General features: G+C 35.4%; 1 protein-coding gene across 2 annotated transcripts in view; it reads right to left on the reverse strand.

Moving 5' to 3' along the window:
• Positions 1-299: 299 nt before the first annotated feature.
• The window catches only part of RAP1B (RAP1B, member of RAS oncogene family), a 43,765-nt gene continuing 31,879 nt past the window's right edge, over positions 300-12,185 (reverse strand). For both annotated transcript variants that reach the window (XM_057741854.1, XM_057741856.1), the window contains 7 exons: positions 10,574-10,655; positions 9,149-9,217; positions 7,822-7,878; positions 6,792-6,932; positions 4,604-4,747; positions 3,800-3,916; positions 300-1,532 (listed from right to left, as the gene is read on the reverse strand). In XM_057741854.1, coding sequence (XP_057597837.1) covers positions 3,830-3,916; positions 4,604-4,747; positions 6,792-6,932; positions 7,822-7,878; positions 9,149-9,217; positions 10,574-10,630 — 555 coding nt within the window. In that variant the 5' untranslated portion in view covers positions 10,631-10,655 and the 3' untranslated portion in view covers positions 300-1,532; positions 3,800-3,829. The remainder of the gene's footprint in view (positions 1,533-3,799; positions 3,917-4,603; positions 4,748-6,791; positions 6,933-7,821; positions 7,879-9,148; positions 9,218-10,573; positions 10,656-12,185) is intronic.

A 12,185-nucleotide genomic window follows, 5' to 3' on the forward strand; every position in this document is an offset into this window, starting at 1 on the left:
TAGAAGGCATAGGTTCTATAAGTAACAGTACTTGATTTACAAAATTCCTGCCAAAGGAAAACTTCAAAAGATGGTTATGTGGATATTCAAACAATAACAACTGTCTGAAATATCTGACATCTTTCTCTTGTCATTTCTGTAATTAATAAGTGAGTCTGCCCAAATGTTAAATTATGAAAACACACTATGCAAAATGCACCTATTACATTTAAAAAGAAGTTAAACCCATATTTATTTACTAGCACTGTTAAACATTACACAAAACACATTCAAGTGGCAAGTAATTATAATGCAAGCCCTTGCATGGCAATCCAAATTTATTGAACTACTGATGCTAAGTTATACAAAATTGCACCACTTTAATTAAGGCTTTTAGTTTACATTTGGCCACCTCAAAAGTAGTTGTAACATTAGGCTGGTCAATTTAAATACTGTGGCTCCCTGTTGGATAGACACACAATCTTTACACCCAAACGTTAATGCATACAAAGCAACAAGGCATTGTTAAATAAAACAGCAATAGTTACTGCAACTTAGGCCTTGTGACCAATTACACTTGATTAAAATTACTTTCCACATTCACATCCACAGTACTCGTCCACCATTTAACATCTCAACCAAAACGTTACACATGTGAAACAATCACTAACAGGCAAAAATACTAAACCTGTATATTTGGTATTGCAAATACACTTATGCATGAGCAAGCAGGGGATTCACAGTGAGAATCTACAGCTGCAGAAGCCTGAAAATGATTTACAAAAATTGTTAAATCATTAAAAAATTGTTTGAAAATATACACTTCTTGTTGTAGACCCCCACTGTACACACAACTATAAACATTGTTCCCTATGTAAACAAAAAAGGAAACATATAATAAAAGATTTGAAAAGTCTGGACATTTCCTTCCCAACAGATATTAAAGGCAACGTCTTTAATCTAAGACATTATACTGAAAGGACTATCATATTTTAAAGACAAGGATCACTGTCTCCACAGGTTTTTTAAAAATTAAAAAAACTATATAGCTGTGTTAATCAAAGCGCTTATTTGTACAATACAATGATAATGACCTTGAATTTCTTAAAAAAAATTACAATAAGCTACAAGTATCAAAGAAGCGAAGTTATCTGGAGTAGTCTATATAGGAGCTCTTTGGACTTTCTTTTATTATGCTAAAATAGTGGTGCTTTTAGGATTTACATTATTGTACTCTCCAATACAAAGTATGGGGCGTGTTAAAGTATACAGTACACCATTTTCATACATGTACAACATTGGTGGATGAAAAATGTCTCTTAGCAGTAATACTGGATTGTAGCCTCTGGTTTTACCAGCTGCATACTCTAGGACTATTATATAAGTAAAAATCTCTCTTGTGATACTGGAAAGTGATTAGAATGTGCAAACTGATGTAGTAGCTTTCATCCGCCTCTTAAAGGGTACCACCACAGAAAGTCCATTGAAGATGTTGGTAGGTTTAACAAAGTTGGAATGCTGGCACTGTTGAATTGGGCAACAGTTCTTCAGACCTGTCAAAAGGAGAAAATTAAAATAATTGAAAACATGGATTGTAAATAGCACACTAAAGATTCAAAGGACATATTAAGACAATAGTGCTAAAGTGTCAGAAATAAATATAATACAGGTTCTTATCCTTCTCATTACATTATGACCATGTACCACGATTCATAGCAAAGAATGGGTAGACATTTTCATCTTTTTTGGAATGACTTCATCTATTCTGAGGCCTTCTTGAAATATATATTTTGAGTGTATCTTAATGCAAGTTGAGTGTATCTTAATGCAAAACTCTTTGTATTACCTTCCAAAGATTAAAAGCAGGAAAAACAAAAAACAAATCCAAAACACCACATTAAAATTTTACATCAGGTCAACTTCACCAGAATTAGGACTATAAAACAGACAGCAATATTAACAAAATGGCTGATCTGTAACAACGTTTACCATCCTAGAATTATATCACCAGTATGGAATGGACATCTATCCAGGCTTTCTAGTATTACAAAATCAAGAATTTTATTCCAATCAGAGCAGCTAAAAAGCTGGTGCAGAAAAGTAGACAAAATAGAATTTATTTCACAAAGGCTGTCTACAGTTGACAGCTATATACTTTTTAATTCTATATAAACAGATTCTACAAACTTTAAGACAGATGTCAGAAAAGGCTGTCATTACACTAAAATCATATCTAATTAAACCTAAAAAAACTGAATGATGTAAAAGAAGGTAAGATCGGAACTCAAGGGTCTGTCATTTATTTATTTACTTTGGATGATTTTCTGCACACATGCCTGGGCTAAAAAAAAAATGTTTCCTTTTTTTTTTTTTTTAAACTGGTTTTCTGGGAATCAGACTTGTTGCAAGCTCCAGAAAGGTTGTTAATATAGATGTGGCTGATGAAATAATTTCCACAAATGCTTTGAACTTTAGGCCCTCATTTAGACTCTGAATGAGTTTTCTGAGTTTTCTAAATCTTAGCAGATTGAATGCAACAAATTGGAAAGGACAGATGGGAGTGTGTGAGCTCAGGCACATGTATGCTACTAAGAATGGGCACGTGGTTGGACACGAGAGGATATAAAAAATGAGAGGTTGTATCTCTAAACAGAAAGCCTTAAATGGTGAGCAGGAACAAAAACTCTATAGAGAGATACAGAATCAGAGTACTACGGTAAGTATAGGGCCATTTAACAAAGGAAGAAGCAGAGCTACAAACACCCAAAGTTTCCAAGGATGAGAGTACAGTAAATATGGTTTAATGACACCTGGCAAACAGCAGCTAATAGATGAGGGTTTACCATGTGCCAGGCACTGAACTAAATGCTTTACAAGTATTAGCTCATTTAATAGGATTGTTTTCAAAAACTATGTTACAGTGTCGCATGCTCAGTTTTCCTTTGCTGTCTCATCTCAGGGTTGTATCTGTGTTTCTCTCCACCTGGAAACTCTTCATCCCCTACACAATTTCTATTTATCTATCAGATTTCAACTTAGATGTCTCTTGTCTCTGAGAGACTTTCCCTGAATCCATAGTTCACATCTGACTGGTTTGGTGCCCCAGTTAAATGCCCCAATAGTACCCATAATACCATAGTGACTAATTACGGACTCGGGAGCCAGTCCAGAGCTCAAATTGAGCCATGTACTCAGATCATTAGATTCAATTCTGACTCTGCTATTCACTAACTGCAGAGCTTGAGCAAGTAACAATCTTTCTGTGCCTCAGTTCACTCACCCGTAATACGGGAATTATAATAATTCTGCCTCAAAGGATTGTTGTGAGAGTTCAATTAACATATAGGCAGTACTTAAAGAGTGCCTGGCACATGATATGTCAGGGGTTTTTATTATCAGTACCATGCTGGATTTATTCTGCAATAGCATTTATCATATTTTGCAAATGTTTGTCTAACTCTTCAACTACACCTTAGTTAGCTTAACGCAATAATGAGGAAAGCAGAGAAGACTGGTTTTGGTCATCACTGTATTGTCAACACAAACCAGTGACCCACTGAGGGATGAGTATATAATGGATAAACTCATCTAGAATATTCACTTATGTGGAATACCTTACTTCTGATGATGATATATAAATGAACTAATTATTTTAATTGCTAGGATATCACATTAACTTATATCTTAAAAAGAAAGTAACCATTTCTTTTTTAGAAAAGAAAATTCTCTGCTTGCTTTCTTGACCCTTAATAAAGTTGAGGTTAAAAATTAGAGGAAACAAACAAGCAAACAAAACAGAGGAAAAGATAAATTAACATACCTGGCTCAGAGCTACAATGCATTTAGTATATTAAAGCAGCTGACATGACGACTTTTTGCGGGCCTTCCCAGGGACTGGAGTTTTTCTGTTAATTTGCCGCACTAGGTCATAAAAGATCTGCAAACACATTAATTTTTTTTTTTTTTTTACTTTATGGGAAAAAAACCCTCCAATAATTAAAAGTGAAAGAATAAAATGAAAAAATTGAACATTCCATGAACTTTTCCTCAGAAAGCAAATATTCTGTTCAGTTAAGGAATGAGAGTAAAGCCATGTATTCTTATAATCACCGAGTTCTTTTCTGTTTATTTCTGGGGAGGGCTAAAATCATTCTCCTTAAAATAAATATTGAGTTGAAGGAGCTGCAGAGAGTTCAGTCACGACATTTACCATCATCCAAAAAGAACAATCTTTTACTCTTCTTCAACTCTATGTCTCCTTACTCTAAAACATGATTTTAAGTCTCCTCAAGGCAAGAACCAGTCAAGCCTTTTTGAATTTGTCTTCACCTTTTACGTAACACCCTTCATATACCTGAAGACTTAATCTGTCTTCCCCACCCCTAACATTTTCGTCCAGTTGTCCTTCATTTTATGGTACATTGCACTGTACCAGTGTTTAATAAAGAGGCTCAAATAGCATTACTGCTTATTAACACGCATTTATTTAACACAAGACTTTTGCTTATATGATCCACAAAGCACCCTGAGTACAAGTTAACTTGGGGTTGTGTTAATACAGACTCATTATTTTCCATCAATTTTGAATGCTAAATTCCAAGACAAGAGTTCCATTCCACCGTACCTCATTAACGTTTATTTTTGATTTTGCAGAGGATTCTAAGAATGCACAGTTGTTCCACTGTCTTGCTAAATTTTGACCTTGTTCCTTTCCTACAACTCTTTCATCTTCCAAGTCACACTTATTACCAACCAGAATCATTGGAACCTAAAAAGGGTAAAAACAAGTAAGTAAACAAATATGCTATATAAACTCAAATCAAAATTCTAAGAGCCAACTCTTAAGGTTTACTTTTTATATTATGCCAGAGAAGAATGCTAAGTTAATAACATGTAATAATATTTACAGTTAAATATGAAAGCTTCGACAATGTTAATTTAAGAACTTACCACATGAAACTGCAGTGGTAAAGAATCCGCCTGCCAATGCAGGGGACACGGGTTTGAGCCCTGCTCTGGGAAGATGCCACATGCCATGGAGCAACTAAGCCCATGCGCCACAACTATTGAGCCTGTGCTCTAGAGCCCGTGAGCCACAACTATTGAGCCCATGCGCCGCAACTACTGAAGCTCACGCGCCTAGGGCCCGTGCTCCACAACAAGAGAAGCCACTACAATGAGGAGCCGGCGCACCACAATGAAGAGCAGCCCCCACTCGCAGCAACTAGAGAAAGCCTGTGTGCAGCAACAAAGACCCAATGCAGCCAATAAATAATAAATAAAATAAATAAATAAATAAAAATTATATCACAATGGACTTTTATTTTGGCCACACAGCGTGTGGGATCACAGTTTCCCGACCAGGGACTGAACTCCCCCTTGCAATGGAAGCTGGGGGTCTTAACCGGTGCACCACCAGGGAAGTCCCTCACAATGGACTTTTAATTAATTTTAGTAAGCAAAACACAAAACCTTTTTAAAATGGAAGTGCAAAAAGGTATACCATGAAAAGCCAATATATTCCAATATTTTAAAATGTTTCCCCAAGGGATGTGTATCAATTTAAAATTTTCTAGTTTCCTAATATGTATTTATCAAATACTCATTCCCAATTTCATAACACAAAAAGGAAAAATCTGGAAAACCCCCAAAGCAGATTTTTAGCTTCTCATGTAGTCTATATTAAAAAGCCAAACAGTAAAATCATCTTAATTTCCTAAAAATCTAGACCATATTAATCATGTGTTTGGATACACGTCATGTTTGTAACTTCAGAAGGACACTACAGGGAAAATTACACTTATTCTGCAAAACTCTTACTAATCATTTAGAGACTGTCTTTCTAAAGAAGTTTTGGAAAAAATCCAAACTAGAAAATAAAAAATTTTGGCTTTTAAAGGAACAGATATATAGTATTATATTAATAAATACCAGTTTAATGCAACTGATAGAAACTATAGTAGTTACCAGAGACATTGGTAAACAGCTTTATCGAGGTTGCTGTAAGTACGTTAGGGTCCCCCGAGGTTCTCCTGCTTTACAAGTCCAGGAACTGGCAGCATTTCCCACAGGTGCCCCCAAGCTCTCAAAATATTTGCTATAATTAAACTATACGTAGTACAGTGGTTCTTAAAAGTGAGGTGCCCAGACTAGCAGCACCAACACCATTTAGAAATCTTAGAAATGCAAATTCTTGAGCCCTGTCCCAGACCTACCGAATCAGAAACTCTGGGAGTCAGGCCTGGCCATCTGTCTTAACCAGCTTTACAGGTGATTCTGATGCAAGATCAATTCTGATGCAAGATGAATTTATATAGTGTGATGAAGAATTAAAATAATCCTTTTGAAGCTTCCTGCAGGGACTAAACTCTATTATGGTGTACTCTGAAGGGGCATGTAAATTTACATTAGAATTTACATTGAATATATTTGTTGGCTTTCTTTAAAAATTATTATTATGCTCCTTCTGTCATAGTTGCTTGAGGTGTGTTCATATGTTGTTCTGATTCTTATTAAAAAGGCTCTTAAATCTACCAGAAATGTGGCCAGAACATTATGCTCTATTAGTAATATTTGCCACCAACACCTTTCCTTTTTTCTCACTGCAACTAAAAAGAACGCCCGCATACAGCAAAAAAAAAAAAAAAAAAAAAAAAAAAGACCCAACACAGCCAATAAAACAAACAAACAAACAAACAAAACCCCAAAATACATGAACTTTAAATTGGATTTAAATTGAAACTTTTAAATTGGATATCACTATAATAAGGGTTTGAAATAAAATATATTTATTTATTACGAAGCCAGCTTACATCATCAGTGTCTTTAACTCGAAGAATCTGTTCTCTCAGATCTTGTAAATCATTAAATGTGGACTGTGCTGTGATGGAATAAACTAATGCAAAACCTTGTCCGTTTTTCATGTACAAATCCCTCATTGCTGTAAATTGTTCCTACAGTAGAAAGAAAGAATCATTAAAAAACAATAACATTTTGACAGTTAATTTGACAATTTTCAAAGCCTATACTTAGAGCTCAAAGAAGAAGGTAGTAGTGTTATGTAACATCTCTTAAAATTACAGTCTGTGGCTATTTGAAAAATTGGTATTTAAAAAAATACATGTTTTATTTAAAAATAATACACCAGAGCAGATTTATGTGCAGTAAACATACTCAAGTAGAAATGTCCTGTCTCCAAATACTAAAGGCAGCTTTTTAATATATCATAATATGTAAGGCACCCAAATCAAATCACCAAGTTACAGCTAGCTCGCAATGCTCTAGTTCTATGGGGTCCACCAGTACGTTACCTATTTCTTGCCATTTTCCCACATTTTTCCTCCTTCACTAGACTGTGAGCCTTTGATTTCAAGAACACAATCCATGGCACATATCAGGTACTCAAACATTAGTTGAATGAATACCACATATCCAGAATAAATTTTCCCTTCACTTTCAGATACCAACAAATCTAGCTGGTCTGTAAATATATTGAAGGTGGAAAGATACCATTCAAAATACTTCACACAGCCACTAAGGAATAAATGTACAATATTTCCCACACTGTTTAATATATGGTAATCTATTTTAACTTGTTTTAAAAGTTAAGACTATGGAAACTTTCATACAAATTTTCTACTTATTTCTTCAGTAAATGACCACTGCAATTGCAAACCACACACACAAGAAAAGAATTCAAGAGGATAAGGAAAATAACTTCAAGAGTTAATGCAAGCAATACTTTTAAATAAATTTAACTGATATTTGTCTCTAGAATACTAGCATTTATAAGGTCAATACTGCACAAGTTGTGCATATACTCTGGTACTCTGTTTTACATACCGTTCCTGCAGTATCCAAGATTTCAAGCATACACTGTTGTGCATCTACTTCAACTTGCTGGGGGAAAAATTAAGATAGATTTTCATTTTTTTACATATGTGAGACTACTTTAATATGCTCAACAGCTAATATGATATTTAATTAAAACAGAGACACAGATTATAGCAACTTTAGGATAATCGCAAGCAATACTTGCTTTAACAAAACAAGAGAAAAAAATTGCTAGATAACTAAGGTCTACTGACCCCCAAACTGTGTGAGATGCAAAAACCATGTGTTCTCAATTTAACACAAGGATATCTACTGATACAAGATATACAAGATCGAACCTCAATATGAATTACTCAGCACTTAATTCTGGAGAGAAAATGATTTCAAAATAGCCCAAAAAATTTTTTCTTAAAACCAGTAATAGTTCCAACAATACCAGAAGTAACTGTCTATCTCAATTCTGCCATACTTTAGATATACATTTCTCTAGATAACCACATTCCCTTCACCATATTGGAACAAAATTTCTGGTAGTGAGGAAGCAAAAGAGAGCTATCAAATAAATTATATATCCCTGTTACCTCTTTTACCTAACATTTTCTAGGAAAAAAAGTTATAGATTGGAAAGAAGAGTAACACTACCTAACTGCTGGGGTGCTGAAAGGGGTTTCCAGTTTTTTTTGGTAGACTTAGTAGACACAGAGGGAGGGATGGAAAAATAATGTTTGCACAGCAGTAGGGGCCAGGCTGGCTGCCACGTTAAGGTGGAGGATAATTCTCTCTCTGGTAAATTAAAAATGTCTGCACATTTAGTTTTACTGTCACATACTGTATAAGTGAACATATTGACAGAATAAACCTTTCTACTATTATGAGCAGTGGAACTTTCTCAAGGAGTTTTAAGTAGGAAGGTTAGGGAGACTTTTGCACTTACATCTTTATATTAAAAAGAAAGGAGCCTGAGAGTATTCAGTCTTTGGGGGGCAAGAAGGGGAGAGAAACACGAAGCTACCACTTGAAATGGACGGCTCAGCTCTAAAGTTAGTATGTCAACTTAGAATTTTGGGGTCAGTATAAACTTAAAATTCTTTGAGAGAGAGAGAAGACAGAGCAAGAGTGACTGTAAAGATTCTAATAAGCTGGTAAACACAATGCCAGGAAATAATCAGGTGTGATGTTTCCCCACTAATTTTACCAATTAACTGTTTCTTCATCCTACTCTGGTACTCTGTTTTACATACCGTTCTGTAAAGAACATTTAATAATTATTGAGCTCAAAACAAAAATTTATATTTATAATAAAGTCAAAAGCAAAAGGCCTTCTAAAGTAACATACCTTTCTATATGAATCTTCTATCGTAGGATCATATTTTTCAACAAAAATTCCTTGAACAAATTGTACAGTCTGAAAAAAATTAACATACCATTATACTCCCCCAAAATGAACAAATTCAAATCTGCACATTTTAAAGTATTGATTTTAAATAGGTAGTTATACCACTGATTTAAAAAATATAACCAGGGCTTCTCTGGTGGTGCAGTGGTTGGGAGTCTGCCTGCCAATGCAAGGGACATGGGTTCTAGCCTTGGTCCAGGAGGATCCCACATGCCAAGGAGCAACTAAGCCCACGCCACGAATACTGAAGCCCTCGCACCTAGAGCCCATGCTCTGCAACAGGAGAGGCCACTGCAAAGAGAAACCCTCGTACCAAAACGAGGAGTGGCCTCTGCTCGCTGGAACTAGAGGGGGCCCATGCGCAGCAATGAAGATCCAATGCAGCCATAAATAAATAAATAAATAATAAAATAAATCTTAAAAAAAAAAAAACCAAAACATAACCATAACTACATGTGAATATATACATTTGGTGGGGAAATTACCTTAGGAAGCTTTTAAAAAAAAAATTAATAACCACGATACTCCTTATTGGGTAAGTCTAAATTTAGAGATCATATATTTAAAAGCCATTAAATGGCTCATGTCTCAGTCTTATGGGCTTAAATTTGAATTTTAGTTAGAAAGTGGCTAATTATTTTGTGTACACCCATATATGCACACTCACGACACCCCCCCATCACTTTGGATATATTTACAAATGAAAAAGCAGTTCATGCCCCACTGTATACACTCCTCGGTTTGATCCAAGCATGTCAAATTCTGGGCTAGGTGTTTATTTTAAATGGCAAAGTAAGATGGTCAATTTATCTTATTGTGGACCTTTACTAAACTCTGAACTATTCATCAAGTTATTTCCCCTAAGTTTCTCCCCTTCCCCATCCACCACTGTCAACTTGTGTCTTCTTTCTTGCTTTACTATTTCTTGATACAGAAAACGTGGTGGGACAGTCAAAGGTAATCTTTGAAAAAGTTTTAAAAATAAGGTTTAACTTTTTTCCTTTTTTTTCTTTTTAAGGTTTAACTTTTTTAACATAAAATTTATATTATAAGCCAACTCAAAATGAGATGGACCAAAATTTATACCTATCTGGCTCCAAAATGCAGACAGACACACATTTATATGCACTCACCCTCTGTGCTTAGTCCAAACTATATTCTGGTCTGGAACCCATGTTCCAGAGAGAATATGATCTTACCTGGATACAACTAAAAGTTGACTAAACCATAAGAAAAATATTATATATACTTCTAAAATTATTATGAGATTTCACCTTAATAAAGACAAATAAGCAAAACCTAAAATGCAACAGAAAAAGAACATGTCTTGGAGTGAATAGCTTGGGTACAAAGAGAATGTCTTACCAGAGCTGATTTTCCAACACCTCCTGAGCCAAGAACGACTAGCTTATATTCACGCATGGTGCAAACTTGTAAAAGCTAGTACCTTATTAAAGGAAAAAAAAAAAGAATTATTAATATCTTTGTATTCATGTGCTTCTTATATAAACAAGACATTTGAGCATTTATTTAAAATGACTACTAAACCATACTAACATAGGGCATTTCATAAACAGACTTACTAAAGGATGCTACTGGTAGCACTCTTTATAAAACATCAGAGGAAGAAAGAAATTGTAGAACTATAGACATGACTTTTAGCCCTATCCTAAATTCAATTACAATAAAATACTCTATCAAAAGGGAGGGAGGCTGAAAAATAGCACTAAGGGGCATTCTGCTGGCTATAACATGGCAGTGATAGACATGTTATCCCCCTTTTCTGAACCATCTGCAACCCTGACTTAGAACCGTGAGTCACTTAGTTGAGTGTCTACTAGGTACAAGGATATACCTAATGAACAATAAAAAAAATTCCTGCCTTCAACTGAGCTAACATTCTGGTAAAGATGAATAGGATAGGGGAGGGGTTTGCAAACAAATCCAACTCACTACCTATTTTTGTACATAAAGTTTTATTGAAACACAGCCACACCCATTCATTTGTGTATTGTCTGTGGCTGCTATCTGGTAATGGCAGTTAAGTCACTACAACAAAGGCCACCTGGTCCATAAAGCCTAAAATATTTACTATGTGACATTTACAAAAAAACCCTGCTGAGATACATAAGTGGTAAATGAGTTAGCAAAGAAAGCAGACCAAATATCTATCCCTGAAGTGGGGGGGGGGGGGCTGGTTGGTCAAGGGATGGTCCTGAAAAAAGTCAGGAATCAGAAGCAGATCTTAAGAACATGATTGCCCAGACTGACACAGTCTACTCAGTGTTCAGTATGATGAAATTGTAGAAATCCAAACAAAATAAAACCAAAAAGAAACAATCCATACCAAGGTTCATCATCATAAAATTTCAGTATACTAAGGAGAGAGAAAGAACATCCTGAAAGTTTCCAGGGTGGGGAATAACATGAGAATACAAAGCTCCCACATTCCTAGAAAAAAATAATTGGCCAGTGGTCATGGTGCAAAAGTAGCTGCCAGAACAGGTTTTAAACCTTCTTAAGAAAGACAGTTATTTAGTCATAGTAACACAATACCAGGACTGATTTAAACACATTTAATCAACCAATAACCATTTGCTCCAGCGAATATGCTTCTGCAAACTAGCCTATTAATGATAGCCCCTTACTTCTGAACATCAGTCAGTTAAGAATGGACTCACTTTGACATAGTATTTCTTTGTGTTAAATCTCTTTATATGTTCTTTCCTTCCAGTCCATACTCTTAGAAGATATCCTTCGTTTTACATGTCTCTCTCTATGTGCCATACCTTTATTTCTCCTTAGGACACCATGTCTAATACCAAGGACTTCTTTTCAAAAATTTCCCCTTAGACTTCCTACGTGGTGCAGTGGTTAAGAATCCGCCTGCCAATACAGGGGACACAGGTTTGAGCCCTGCCCCAGGAAGATACCACATGCCACGGAGCAACTAAGCCCGTGCGCCACAGCTATTGAG

Source organism: Hippopotamus amphibius, chromosome 7 (assembly GCF_030028045.1).
Source record: "Hippopotamus amphibius kiboko isolate mHipAmp2 chromosome 7, mHipAmp2.hap2, whole genome shotgun sequence".
NCBI lineage: Eukaryota > Metazoa > Chordata > Mammalia > Artiodactyla > Hippopotamidae > Hippopotamus > Hippopotamus amphibius.